General features: G+C 32.9%; 1 protein-coding gene across 1 annotated transcript; it reads right to left on the bottom strand.

The window, feature by feature from the left end:
- Positions 1 to 274: 274 nt before the first annotated feature.
- On the bottom strand, positions 275 to 4903 carry LOC107788212 (cytokinin riboside 5'-monophosphate phosphoribohydrolase LOG7-like). The gene is made up of 7 exons (XM_016609888.2): positions 4625 to 4903; positions 3650 to 3747; positions 2579 to 2609; positions 2205 to 2304; positions 2028 to 2098; positions 1073 to 1216; positions 275 to 649 (listed from the first exon to the last, which is right to left on the bottom strand). The coding sequence occupies exons 1-7, from the start codon at positions 4736 to 4738 to the stop codon at positions 548 to 550; spliced, it is 660 nt and encodes a 219-aa protein (XP_016465374.1). The 5' UTR covers positions 4739 to 4903; the 3' UTR covers positions 275 to 547.
- Positions 4904 to 15720: the final 10817 nt, after the last annotated feature.

Raw genomic sequence — 15720 nt, 5'->3', positions numbered from 1 at the left:
AAAGTTAAATTATTTTCAAATTTAGAAATATGTCATTTATTTTGGAACAGATTAAAAAGAAAGATAACTCATCTAATTTGAAATAGAATGAGTACAATTTTAACTCATTATTATTTCAGTGTTCATTTCGGAGAATGCTCCCAATTGTTTTCTTCTATTCGAGATTACAAACACCACTAGAGAGAACTTTCCTTTCCTTGTCTTGGATTTTTATTTTTTTTGTATAAGCATGTTAGTGTGATACATTCATAGTAAGGCATTGGCTCTCCGAAAAGGGAATAAGGGACACACCAATAAACATAGACGAAATCATAATGCTTGAACAAACAGGACCTGGCTACTACAGATCCACAAAAAGAAAAAGAAAACTAATATTTCCTTCCTTTTTCTTTTTACTTTTTCAAAATATGTATATTGCAACTCTGAGTCATTTCTAAGAGCATTGGATCAACATCAATCCCCACAAAAAAACTTTCTACTGCGAGAAAACCTACGGCAACATCACGTATATATACTGAGATTCCTAAATTCCAAAGAGAAGCATATTTTACGTAGGAACCACAGATTCAGTCGGTGTGTAGTTAAATCTTTGAACTTCTTCCTCCCAGATCAACTTTGATGAGATTTCGTCGGTCTCTGGTACATGTTCCTGTGAGAAGAGGATTAAAACAAAAAAATATGTTAGAACAAATTCCTACACTAAAATCTTTCTTTTATCTACCATTTTGAATACTAAAAAATGAAACATTAAAGTGAACAAAGCTGAACAAATCAACCAAAAAAGGTATGCTTTTTTTTTTTTTCCAAGTCATGTTTGATCAAAGCAATATAAATATTTAAGACACGCTTTTATCAAATCTGAAAAGTTTATTAACAAGTGCGACACACCATTTTACCAACAAAACTGAAAAGGGCAACAACTCTAAGTGTGGAACCCTTTTGCAAGTTTGAACTACATAAATTCAAAATCTAAACGAGTAGTTTAGGAAAAAAATGAGAATGTTACAAATGCTTATTTATTTTACTAGAAACTATGAAGAAAAATGAAAAAACATACTCCGTCTTTAATTACCTCAAGTTCTCTGACCAACTGTTGGGCTGTCGGAGCAGACACGATTATGCGACGTGCTGTTGGAGAAATAAAGCCTTCATCCACGGCCTTATCAAGGAAAGACAATAAGGAATTATAGAAACCCTCAACATTCAACAGGCCCACCTGCATTATTATTACATTAGATTATTAAATTACTAGTAAGAGATTACTTATAATATCAAAAAAAAAATACCTTCTTTTGACTAAGATTTCCCACTTTTTCTAATGGCTTTATAAAGCTCTTTCTTGTCATGATTAGAGATCAGAACTCAAAGACCTTGTATTATCTTTCCATGTGAACCAAATATTAAGTATCACGTGCATCGATACCTCTCCTAATCTCATTCTTATTTGATAAGGAATGTTGACTTGAAAGAAAAATCCCAGCAGAAAGATTAATTATTTTATAAAAAAGTACATACTTAAGAATGTGAAAAGAAGTTATCTTGAGAAACAACGTGAAATACAATGTCAAGATCATGTGGACGATTTTCTTCTGCTTGGTTTAAGAACTTTCAATCTGATTTAACACTAAAGACATATAGGAGTTGAAATTCTCAAAGATAGATGAAAATGACTACACTTATTTGTTGAAAAGAAAAAAAAAATCCCTTTAGAGAATGATTGCATGGACGAATGATTTTTTGGTCAAAAGAGATAATTTTCATGCTATGACCGTTGTTACAAAGCAAGTTTTCATCAAAACCTTGATTACTTTTACACCGCCACAATTTGCAGAATTTTTTGCGCCATGGCATGAGCATGACACTAGGGCTGCAACAATATGCTTACAGAAAAGAATTTTTCAATCTACACCTATCAATTGATAAGCCTATTTCCATTACTTAAGAATTATGCCTATATTCCAAGTAGTAGTTTCTTATGAAAAGTTTCATGTAAAGTAGTATGAACTAAGGGCGTGCAGATTTCTCACTGGTTTACGGTGGATTCCCAGCTGAGCCCATGTGATGACTTCAAGAAGTTCTTCAAGTGTTCCATAACCACCTGGAAATTTAGAAAAACAAGAAATTAGGATATGAAGAATCAGATTTTGCAGCATGCTAAAACATTAATTACATTCAGATAAAAGACTTAAGTGTTAATCATGTACCGGGGAGGGCAATGAAGGCATCAGCTTGCCTGGCCATTTCAGCTTTTCTTTGATGCATACCAGAAACTGCTCTCACTTCTCCGATCGTTTCACCAGTTATCTGTTAGCAAATGCAGTATATACTTGGTAGGCGTTTGGACATGAGAATGCTTGAAAAGAAAGAGAAACAGATGGAGTATTCCTTAGTGCATATATAAACTAAAGTACTTTTTGGATGACAGGAATATATAGAGCAAGAAGTCAATATAATTGTTAAAGTCGAAAACATGTCTCATAAGAATCAAATTGGTGGGAAAAATTAGCTGATAAGTCATGTATTAATCCTGCAAAACAAAAGATGATACTATGATTTCAGAGTTTAGTATGAGTAGTACCTCTCTAGGCATGAGGGTCCTTGGAATCACTCTGCAAGTTCCAAAAATCAATAAACATAGATTAATAATAGTAAGAATATGACAAAATGAAAGCAATAGTATTATCTTGCCCAAAAAGAAAGCTCTGCACATATTCACTGTGGGGTAAAAAAATATGAGGTAGAAAGCACAAGTCCAGAAAACTGTCTACAGTAGAACACAATTCAAAGTTCAAACGTTGTCTTTATAAAGATTTGGAAATGCTTCAATCAGTGCCTAAAAGGCTTCTAACTTTATACACTCCCTTTTTTCATTTGCTTTCTGACTAGAGGTTCCAGTGTGACTGACATTCCCACGGACCAAAATGGATTTTTGCATTTTCTTTATATTTACTGATAACTGCCCAAAAAGCTCCAAGGCCATACCACAAAAGACACTTTTGGAGGATTACTATTATACTATAAAAGCATAAGAGCAGAGTACCTTTCACGTGTTAAGAAGCTGTTCACTATCAGTGGAACAAGGGGAGATTAGTGTTTGTTTCTTCAACAGAACAACCCTTTTCTACTACTGTGTGCTAAAAGGCCTAAAAAGGGAACTGCAAAACACTACTTTAATACAGTAATTATCAAGAAAGCAGCATTTGATCCAATGATGTCTGCCTTTGGGTAGTTTTGAAGAAGACATTTCATTGAGAAGTGAGGAACTTGCATGGTCTAAGTCTAAACATTAAATAAATATTTTATTATTTTCAGGAACCCCATTAGCGGTCGTTAGGTAAGCGGGGTAAGGGGACAAGATTGGATAAAGTATGGTACTAAATTTATACCATAAATTTATCTAGACCAAACATGAAATAAACTTAGTCCAGACATAATCCCGAATATCTCATCTTATCCCATTAAACTTGATATCATTTTATCCGACCTCACAAGTAGGATAAATTAGTCTAGGTAAAATTATAATCCGGAATAATTTAATTTAGTTCGCCTGCCCACACGAGTTTAAAATGATGGTCGTGTTTGCAGACTTCACATTCAAACATCACAATCTTTTTCCTCTCTGTGTGTGTTTTAGAGAGAGAGAGATTACCCTAGAACATGGCGCCCACCATCATGAACTGCCTGAGAAACAAGACCCATCAGACCCACGCTTCCACCTCCATACACCAAATCAATCCCTCTCTCCACCTTCAAATACACATTGATAAAATCAAAACCGTCAACACGTGTCAGAAACCCATTTCACTAGCCCATCATCATAACAACCAAAAAAAACAAAAATTACTACTACTACTAGCACAAAATTTACACACAACACAACCAAGAAATAAGCATGAAACTTAGAATCAGCTGAACATATGTGCCAAAAGTATACCTTTTTTAGCACCAAAAAAAAAAACCACATGCAAATGTTTCTATCAGAAATTTTATGCATATTTCATTTAAACCACCAAAAAAACATAAAAATCATGAAAAAGGATGAGTTGGGGTAAATTTAGCCCAAGGAAGCGAACACGCTTGAAAGGGGGTCATGATACCAAGGTGGCACGTTTGGTTCCTCATCGAAAGGCAGAAACTCTTCTTCTTCTTTTCTTTTTTTTTTTAAAAAAAAAAAAATTAAAGGAGTGACCCCATAAACTAAGATCATGCAAGAATGCTGCTCAACTGACAGCCAGGTTACAGCTTGCAATTCTTCCTCCATTCTTTCTCCACCACTACAGACACACACCCATTTCTTTCTCTTTCTCATGCCAAAGCAAAAGTAAGAAAGCTCTGTTTTTTGAGAAAAAATCAAAGAAAAACTGATCAATATGAACATAAAACAGAATGAATAGAAAACCCCATGTTGACAATTTTGTGAGATTAGTGACAGAAAAAGGAAGAGAAACTCAAAACTCGAAATGGGTTCGTAATTTCAGCCATCTTCAGCTTACATTTGATAACAATATAGTACTACTACTTATTTAAAAAGACCCATGGATAACAGACTTTGTCCATGAAAAGAACAAACTTTCTGCTTTTGGAAGAAGAAGAGGAGAGAATGGGAAAAATATGATTTTTTTACCAGTTGTTTTCCCAATTCAATCGCAGCGTCTTGATATGTAGGTTTCTTCCCAGAACTGCTACCACAGAAAACACAAATCCTCTTAAACTTTGACGATCTTCTCTCTTCCTCCATTTTTTTCTTTGTCTTATTTCTCCCCTCTCTCTATATATATGTATATATTTATATAAGAATAATGATTGGTTGGACCAAAAGGAATGAAAAGAAGAAGCAGCAGCAGAAGAAGAAGGATTTTGGGAATGAATGAGAACAGACAAGGCAAAGTCTCTTTTTTAGCCTTGATGAAGAGAGTAATAGAGAGTATTTGTAGGCCCATGTTCAAAATATTTTACTACCATCTTTTTTATTTAATTTATAAATTCCTTACCACTGTTCGGTTACTAGCTAACCAATGTAATTTAAGAGATCCAGTTCCTTTTTCAAATGTTTAATTATATAATATTATGTTATTTGTACTACATACATTCGGTTATTCAACAATTATTTAAAGAGTGTTAAATTCTATAAGGTATAGAATTTAATATTCCAAGAAATTCAAGATGGGCCAAAGGACTAAGATATAGGTACAAACAGTATAGCAGATGTTACCTTTTGAAATTATTTTTCTAAGTAAAAAGTACGTTTTGACATTACATGTATCCCTTATGAACTCTACAATAGTCAGACTTGTACCAATTTTTTGATGGAAAGTTTTGGAATTTAGTAAGTTTATAGTATACAATAGTTCACACTGATATTCTTTAATTTCTAATAGAACCAAAATGCTTATTTTCGCTCCATTTTCCCACTTTATGCTATGCCGCGAAATGTTTAATTATAATACTGTGGCTATAACGTACATTTCTCTCCGAAACCTTACTAATCTATGTGTTTTGTGGGATAAGAGGGCTTTATGTTAGTTATTAATAAAATGAAATGTTTTATCTGGCGGACGCAAAAATTACAAAAGTGATCTAGGCTTATAGCCCGTTTGGCCATGCTGCAAAAATCAGTTTATTTTGAAAAGCGTTTTGTTTTAAAAGTATTTTTCTCAAAAGTACTATTAGTGAGAAGCAGTTTGTGTTTGGCTAATTAATTTAAAAAATACTTATGAGCAGCAATTAGTGTTTGACCAAGCATTAAAAAATTATTTTTAAGTGTATTTTTCTCAAAAGTGATTTTCAAAAAAGTACTTTTGGAGAAAAATTATTTTTTTCTGCTTCTCCAAAAATGCTTTTGTTTCTCATCAAAAGCATTTTTTTTCTCCTTTCAAAAGCTTGGCCAAACACCTCAATTTTAGAAAAAAAAAGTATTTTTGAACAAAAAAAAATATTTTTGCCTCAAAAGAAGCTTGGCCAAACAGGCTATTAAAATGCTTCATTGTGTTGTTATAACAACTTGTTATAACAAGTTAAATTACACTGATAGCGTAAACTAGTAATTTTTTTATTTGAGATCATAAGTAGAGATGGCAAATGGTGCAGGGCGGTGCTGGTGTGGTGCGGGTTCTGTCTTAACCCACAAAATTTCAAACCGCGTCGCCCCACCCCGCAAAAGTTTCCTCTCTTTTTTCTACTTCCATTTTGTCTTATTTTTATTTTTATTTTTATTTACTAGTTTTAGAGTACGCGCTTTGCGTGTGTACCTTATATCGATAAATATGAAACTGTAAAAGATCATATAAATATTGTTAAATTATTCATGATATAGCATGTTATTATTATCTATCATTTCGAAGGTATTTCTAGATTTGATATTGAGTTAAAAAGTATAATAATTGTGGATATTAATTATTGAGATAATCGATACCTAATTATAATATTTATTATAATGTGTATTTGCATTTACGTGTATATAGAAGGAATGTTTAATTAAAGGGTCATGGACATACTACCGCATACTTAGAGAATAAAGCATAGTTTTACACAAAATGTCTTTCTCTATTTTTTTTTGTTGTTATTTCTAAGAATTAAACTATATAGCATAATCAATTTTAATTCTATGAGTGGTTGTAAATCTATAATGAAGAATAAAGAAAATCGAATGAGTACCGACCAACATTATCAACTTTAGTTATAGTTTCCTACTTAGTCTTTCTTTATTTTACATTTCTAGTTTTACTAAGATAATTAACTGATTATCTACACCAAAGAATAATTTAAACACAAAATAAGTAATAAATGAAGAACTTCTCAAGATTCAACGATAAATAAAATTAAATAATAAAGTTTTAAATTAATTGTAGGTGTAATTTTATGTAAGATCTATTCATTTAGGAAGGTAAAACGTCAATAAACATTACGTGTTGAAAGTTAGTGCTTTATAATAGCTAGATAGGTTGTGCATATAAATTAGAGTTTTAATTTCATTAATAAAATATTTATAAATTATAATTTAAATAAAAATCTCTTAGGAATTTGCTATAAAATATAACATTATGTTTTAATATTTTTTTGTAGTACGTGCGTTGAGTATATATTTATAAAGTTCTTACTCTCTTTTATTCTATTGTATAAATAAATTTTTGTTTTTTATTTCTATTAATATAATTACTCAATTGAACAAACTATTTTTATTGAATTTTTTTATCCTAACGTTAATTAAGATCAAACGTTAACATCAACAGTGCTATCATTACTGTTATAGGGAACTACTCATATATGCTAGAGTACAAGAATATAATAGTATTTTTTAACAAAATAATTATAATATCCAATTCAAAGCCATTTTCTTGCTTTTGACTTTTTTAAATGAAGGGTTAAGATATTCCAGTTCAGTGGAAACTCAATACTCAGTTATGAGGAAGTATTCGTATATATGTGCTAGAATACAATGAATAAGGTTTCTAGATAAGGAAATAAAGTTCTTTTTAACTCATCAAAAGCATCGAAATTAAAAGAAAAGGTGTAAGTGGTAAATTCATACTTCAACTCAACGCCTTAAATATTAGTTTCTTCAAATTTTAGAATAATTTTAATACCTAATCAAAGCCTTTTCTAACTTTTTAAATCCTTTTTAAAGTCCTAAATATTAGGACTTGTTACATAATTCAAATAAAAAAAAATTTATAACCAAAATTATGTTATTTTAGAATCCTAAATATTAGAAAAATAATAAACTATAATTTTATCTAATGTGAACTCTATTTTTAAAGGGTAAAAAAAGTCGAACGACATTTCGGTAAGGGCATTCGTGCTTTTAATATAGTATAGATTTTTGTCTTTTTAATTATATTTATATATGTCATTGTTAACTATAAATCCTACCGATTGCTATTAGTATGCCATTCTAATAATTCAGATTGTACAATGTAATGAGATCATATAATGAACTTGGCTTAAAACATATTATATAGTTAAAAGTGAGACTTTGGAGCAGTAAATAAAATATAAAATAAACTTATTTTCCCGGTGATGCAATTATTAGGGGTGTCAATAGTTCGGTTCGGCCGGTTATTTTATAAAATTTGTATCATACCAATTTTTTGATTATTCTATTATGTATAACCAAAATTAAACTTTTAGAAACCGTACCAATCATGTCGGTTTCTTTTCGATATCGGTACTGTTTGGTTAATTTTCGGTATCTTTTTTAAATGACATTTAAAAGTCACTAGTAGAAGCAAAATACAATAAATACGGACTTTTATATGGCTTACCAAAACTCTCTAAATATTTTTATTATTTAAAGGATGATGAATTAAGAAAAAACATAAAATATGGGTGTAGATCAATCAAACGTAAAAGAAACTAAGAAAAGATAAAGAAAATATAAATCACACGAGTGTAAAGATATTAAGTAAGTTGGGACTCAAGAATAAAGTCTATTGAAAATTAAATATTCAAAAATATAAATTTAAATCATACGCATATTCAATACATTGCAGTTTGCTACTCATAATAGTTAGAAAACCTTGTGTCTTGCTAGTAAATATGCTGGAAATAGTTTAGTTTCAATAGGAGTAGTATAATAGGTTTGGGAATTAGGATTTTTAGTTTAATTACTTGTTACCTTGTAACCGTTTTCATAATTCCAAGGTCTAGGAAAAATTTAATGTTTTATTATTTTAAAATTAATATATAAATATATATATTTTCATGTAAATTTATTCGTTATGGTTCGGTATCTTTTAAGTTTATTTTCATAAAATAAAATACCTACTCTAATTATGGGTACGGTTATAGATTTATATAAAAACCTACGATTATATGAAAAGAAACCTAAAAATCGGTTCAGTGCGGTACGATTCGGTCGATTTAGTTATTTTTTTAATATTCATTGACACCCCTAGTAATTAGCAGAAGCAATTGTATTTACAATCAAGTGAATAGACATTCACTATGAGTCAATTTTAAAAATTAAATTAATTTGAGACTACAATGATCCGGAGAACAAAATTACAAGTTCAAAACTGGAAAACAAACATTTCATGGTTGAATATTAGTGATCAATAGCTGAGAAGTTGTAATTATTTAAAAAATTTAAATCTTAACCCGTACCCGCACCACACCCACAAAAAAATAAATTTGTTTTATGCTGACCCGCCCCTCCTCGCCCCGCGTCCGCATATGTTTAAATTCGCACCGACCCGCATATGTATAAACATGCACTGCCCCACACCCCCACCGCCCATTGCCATCCCTAAACACCAAACATCAGCTGCAAAACAGCAAAGAAACAACCTCAGCAACTAAAGCACTCGGGGCGAGCTATGCTTAGCCAAGCGGGGCGGCTTAACAAGATCAGAGGCCTAAAGCGAAATTTCATAAGCCGTTTAAACTTATTCGATAAAATACATAAATATTTTTATTTTCAGATCATTTTTATAGCTTTTTGATTTGCAAGAAACCGTGAAAAATCGTATGTGTTTACAGTTGATATGCATTTTTATTTGCAGTTTATTCTTATAGATTACTCAGGCAAATCATGTTAAAATTGGAAAATGAAATGGTAATTAAAATAAAATTATGTGGAGGAGAAATAAAAAACAAATAGGAGATAAATATATTAATTAGTGAAAGATAAAACTTACTATAATCTGCTAATTCATTTGAACAACCATAATCAAATTCAAGATAAGTAGCCCAGCAGTGAAGGCTGGTCAAAGTGACTCTGAAGTTTGTAGTCATAAGTTCGATAACTGCTCTCCACAATTTCTAACTATGTTTTTCATATCTAGCCCAAGCGGCCTCCCACATTCGCTAACTTTACTTTTCATGGCAGGTTTACTTTATTACTAATTAACACCGTAACATGCTACAAGTTAATAAAACTAGATAATAGTACTCACAATTAAATAAGTCCAAATACCTTCTTTTCCTTTACTAGTTACTTGGTTCAGACTTGATTCACTAAAACTGTTTTTTTATTTAAATTTTTTTGTTTGGATTCTCATTTTGTATGTGTGATTATTTTTCTAATTAAAATACCTATACATTAATTTGAAGTTTCAATGGATATTTTTTTTCTAAAGTACCAAAAACAGTTCAGCTTTCCAAATCAACCTGAGAGAAAAAAAGACGACCAATCCAAATATGTTTTGACTTCTTTAGGTTAGTTTTAACTTATTACTTATGCAATTGTTAGTTCGATTACCACTATTTTTAGGATTTAGTTAAATATCACGTAGCTTAATTTATAATTTTTGGTGCATCCATTCATTCATTTTTTTAAATTTTCTTCTTAGAAATTTTAACATCCTTAACAAAATTCTTGGCTTCACCAACGAAACCACTCCTCAATCACTAGCCTAAGGATAAAAGTTCATGCAATTCAATTTCTTTACTATCACTGAATGACTAGTTCCTCTGCAACAAACTTCTTGGATAATCAGTCATCTGTCTTAAAAGCATATGTGGATTCCTCTGTTTCTGCTGAAAGCTGGGGCCGATTTAGGGATGCGAGAGATTCGCCTAAATTCTGCTTGTCAAAAAATTATATTGTATATATATGGAAAAATTCGTTTTGTGCCTCTATATATTATATTTTAAATCTTTTTGTCACAGCATAAATGCATAGTTCTGCTGCCTCAGTCGTTGGCTGAAAGCATCTCCAATTTCTTTCTTGCTACAAATGGTTAACACATTCCATCGGCGGCATCCTATATATTCAGACTCGTCCACTCTTTCCCTTTACTTTAGAGGATGTCCATCTCAGTTCCTCCTGCCAATTATAACATGTCATACAATAATTTGCCATTGAAGAAACTTAGACCAGACACTTGGGGGGAAAAGGCAACTGAAGAATAAGTGATTTATTGTTTCATCCTCGTAGTTGCACAAAGAACATACACGATCAACAAAAATCCCACTTAGCCAAATTAGTTTTAGTGTATAATTTCTCATGAGTTGCCATTAGCAAAATAAAGGTCCACCTAGGTGACCCCTGGCTATTACAAGTAATCCTTTTCCGTGGCATCTTTTGGAACTCACCCGTTAATTGTAGGTTTACCTTCTTAAAAAAAACTGTATTCATATTCTACAAATAAGTGTCTGAGTAACTCATCTCCTACACAACTTCCCTTGCCTTTATTATGTTCTGCATTATTCAGGAAGCTTTTTTTGCTTCAAACTATAAAGATCCGGCGCGCCGGTCGTTTTATTTATTTGAGCCCCGTTTTTCCTTTAGAAATTTTCCGTATGTGTATTTGTTATTATGTGACTTGCGGGGATAGTTGGTTTGGTTTCGAGAAGGTTTTGGGTTGATTTGGAACACTTGATTTCTAGTTTGGAATTTTAAGTTGGAAGAGTTGACCACGTTTGACTTTTGGGAAAACGACCCCGGAACGGTATTTTGATTGCTCCAATAAGTTCGTTTAGTGATTTTGGACTTAGGAATATGCCCGAAATTGAATTCGAAAGTTCCTAGGATGAATTGTCTTTTTTTGCCGAAAGCTTGCAATTTGAAGGATTAAAAATTCCCTAAGTTTGACAATGGGTTGACTTTGTGGCTATCGGGTTCGAATTTTAGTTTCGGGACTTGGAATAGGTTTGTTTTGTCATTTGAAACTTGTATGCAAAATTTAGTGTCATTCCGAGTTGGTTTGGTAGGAATCAGACGCTTGACTTTGAGTTTAGAAGTTCTTGAGTTTCATTGTGAAATTGACGCGTTTTGGTATTCGATTCGTGGTTCCGTACGTTATTTTAGTATTTTGAGCCGCGAGCCCGTTCGTATTATGTTTCTAGAGTTGTGTGAATATTTGGTGTGGAACCCGGGGGCTCGGCTTAATTTCAAACGTGTTTCTAAATGTTTTGGACTTGTTTTAGTGTTGCTGGTTTGTTGGTGCTGCGGGTCTAACAAGTGCGAGAACCTGTTCGCATTTGCGAGTTGCAGGTCGCAATTTCAATGGTGGACTGGAATGACAGCCAGTCTCGCAATTGCGATGGAGGCTTGGGGCCTGGGTAGGTCACTTTTGCGACGTTGACTGACAGTATGGGACTTCGCATTTACGAAGTTAGGGGTCGCTTTTGCGACATTCCCTGGGTTAGCTAACTTCGCATTTGCGAACCCCGGGAGGCAAATGCGATTTCTGCAGCTGAACATATAGTTGGAATTTCGGAATTTAGTCTCATTTTATCACATTTTAAGATTTAGAGCTCGGTTTGAGGTGATTTTTGAGGCATTTTTCACCCACTTGGATTTTGTAAGTGTTTTTGACTCAAATTTGATTATTTTTCATTAATTTCATCTTTTGATTTAGCATTTAATTGATGAATCCATGAGTGAAATTTGGGATTTTTGATAAAACATTTCTAAAAATAAAATGTTAGATTTGATAGTCGATTTGGACTCGGTTTTGAAAACTAATCACATATTTGGACTCATGGAATTATGGGCAGTCGAGATCTACCCCTCGACTCGAGTTTTGACCGAGCAGACCCGGGTTTGACTTTTATTGACCTTTTTAAAAATTTGGTAAAGATCTCAACTTTATCAATTAAAATTAATTTTTCTTATATTATTTATTATTATTGAGTCATTTTTTGCTAGATTGGAGCCCGACAAAGGTGAATTGTAAAGGACAATACCCCTTAGGATTTGGTATAATTTGCATATTTGTGTTATGTGAAATGACGTTTGCACGAGGTGCGAGTGTGTACACGGGTGTATATGTAATTTGTGATCAAATTAGACCTTAAGCTATTAATATACCTTAAATTAGGCTAGTTTGCTATATGAAACATGCTTTAGTGTTGAGTACTTTCCGCATTCTTATGTTATTGTAACGTCCTTGTGTGCGTTGTTATTGAGCTGTGAGCCTATATTTTGATGTGACTTTGGATTTTGGTGTTTTGTGATATTGTGGCAACGTGGACATATTCTGTGGGTTGGTTGATGTTGTGTGGAGTATAAGAGTGATCATGTCCAATCCACACTTAATAATAAGTAGGAAACAGTCCTTGCAATTATTATACCCAATTTGAGTCGGAGTCGAATTCCACAGGGAGTTTTTAGGTCGGTATTAAATTAAATACTCAAGAAGAGAACGTGAAATAGCTTAATATACTTTCAAATAAAGAGAGTGATTGTTATCTAATTTAACAACTAAGAAATTAGACTAAGTAAAAGCAACTAGAGAATGCAATATTTTTGGTGTTCTAAATCGAGTCAGGTAAAGCCAATGGATGTAACCTTCACCTAGATGTAAACCTAATAGGTATACTAAGTTAGTGCTTGCTTGGTAGATCACAGTATATTATGACTCTCAATTCTCAAGTACCCACCCAATATCTCTCGGTCATAGAGTGGTTATGCCCAAATTGGCTTTCTCAAGTCCAAGTGTGTAGCAATCTAAGAAATTGATATGAGTCCAAGTCGGGTTTTTCCTATCTATAGTTCAAACCCTTTAATCAAACTAGTCAAAACCTTAACTAGTTCAATTTCTTGTTAGCCAAATTTTTCTAGACTATGTTCCTTTTTCTCAAGTAAGAACTAAGTCAAATAGGCATGAATCAATGTATGTAACCATTAATTCTATATATGAAGCATAAACAAAGCTAAATAACAAACACCCAAAAATAAACAAGCACTTTTATTAATAACCCATAAGTTTTACATACTAGGGTTGTGTCACAACCCTTGATAAAATCATGCATGCCTGAAGACATAGAAAACAAAATAGAAGAAGTAATTAAAGACATAAACTACAATTAAAAGATAAAAGTAGTGGGGCTTCTCCAATTTTGATCACAACTTTCTTAAAAAGGTAAAATATAACTGCTACAGCTGCTAGGAATACAAAAAGTTGCCCTAAAAGTGTTTCTCATCTATTTATAGTGTCCAAAATTTCGCTGATAAAACTTTCCTTCGGGAGGTTCTACGACCGCACTTCAGCTTCTGCTCTTGCAACAAGAGGAAATCGGTGGCCGCATAATTATCTCTGCAACTGCACTCCAGCTTCTGCAGCCACACATTTTTATTGCGGGCCGCATTCTCACGAGGATTCACACTTAGTCTTCTGCACCTTCTTTGAACTTTATAAAACTTTGTCAGTTCGACCAGCTTTTACGGCCACACAATTTTGTGTGCGGATCGCGCTTCTACAAAACTCTTCAGAGGCTTCAACGCTTCATCTACGGCCGCATTTCTATTTCTGCGGACCACACTTCTGCTTGCATTTCTCGTGCTTTCTTTGTTGAGTTAGAATACTCCTTTTTGAGTTAGATTTCTTCATTGAGATCCAATCCTCCAATATGTCTGCAATTCACACAATTTTATTAGATTTGTAAAAAAAAAAAATCACTACTTTCGGACTAAACTAAAGCAAAAAGATACTAATAAGTGGTTAAAATCCACACTTATCAACTCCCCCAAACTTAAGTATTTGCTTGTCATCAAGCAAATAGATTAGTTTTCACCTCCCTTAAGTAAAAGTTCATTTCAATGAGTCAATTGTAAGTCATTCATACTCAGTTGGGACTAACAATCACCCACAATACTTATGCATTTTTAATAAGATGATAAAACATATATTGCATGCACATAACTCTAGTGTGGCTTTTGAGCTTCAAGAATTGAATTCACTCATCAAGGACTCTTGTTCTATCATGTAAATTATGGTGAACTCCAAACTCTCCCTCCTCTACCTTCCATTTGCCATGCTTACTTCAAGAATTAACACTCAATTTCTAGAGCAATAAAGGATTCACTCTTCTCTCACAAAGGAATATCACAGGTAAAGCTTCAAGTACCATACGCTTTTTCCTCATATAGATCTCCACTAATATAAATTCACTCAGTTCAAAATCAAGTAGGACTTTGTTCGGGTTTTAATGAAGGCTTTTGGATTGGGGTTGAATACCATATGGGATAAGTGGTTACATCCTTCCTTAAGCACTCCACTTTTCATTTTTTGGCTCACATTTACCAAACTCTTAGAGACATTTCTTTTTCGTGGGGGGCTAGAGAGACTTGCCATCACTCTTTATTGTTCATTTCATTCTTTTTCTCCCTTGATGCTCATACTAGAGATAGTTGCCTCTTTTTGATTTCATCATTCTCCCTTTTTATTTTCTTTTTGGTCTTTCTTTTCTTGCCTTCTCTTTCCATGGAGATCATTTATTTTCTCTCTTAAGTGCCTTCATACCTCTTTTAGATTCCCCAACTTCCCCCCCAAACTTATGACTTAAGCCACTTATTACATAAGAGTTTTAAGGAAGGTTCGGGTGCCAAGAGAAGTTTATGAATAAAACGGGTAAAGGCTTATAGCATGGTTACTAACAGAGAAAGGCTAAAGGCTCAAAGGGATTGACTAGAGATAACAAACATAGGGTGGCAATATAAAGCTCAAACGGACCAAGAAAAGCCTACAATCATCTTCCAAACCAAACAAACCTAGAATTTTGCCTTGAACACATTCGGGGCAAGTTCTAGACTATCCACTCAAGTACTTAGACTAGCAACAAAAGGTCACCTCACCTCTCATACAACTAGACCATAAAAGAGGATAGAGTCTAAAACTCACAATAATCACAGTCAAGTTAAAGATCACTATGGTCCAATCAACCATCTAACCTAATGATTATCAAAGTCAGCTCAAGAACCTCAAAGTCACTACACTAGAGCTATTTTCGTCCAAATAATCTTGTTTCAAACCATAAGCATACAGTTAAGTATGT

Source organism: Nicotiana tabacum, chromosome 2 (assembly GCF_000715075.1).
Source record: "Nicotiana tabacum cultivar K326 chromosome 2, ASM71507v2, whole genome shotgun sequence".
NCBI lineage: Eukaryota > Viridiplantae > Streptophyta > Magnoliopsida > Solanales > Solanaceae > Nicotiana > Nicotiana tabacum.
Note: the sequence above shows the minus strand (reverse complement) of the source record. Positions and strands in the feature narration are given on the sequence as shown.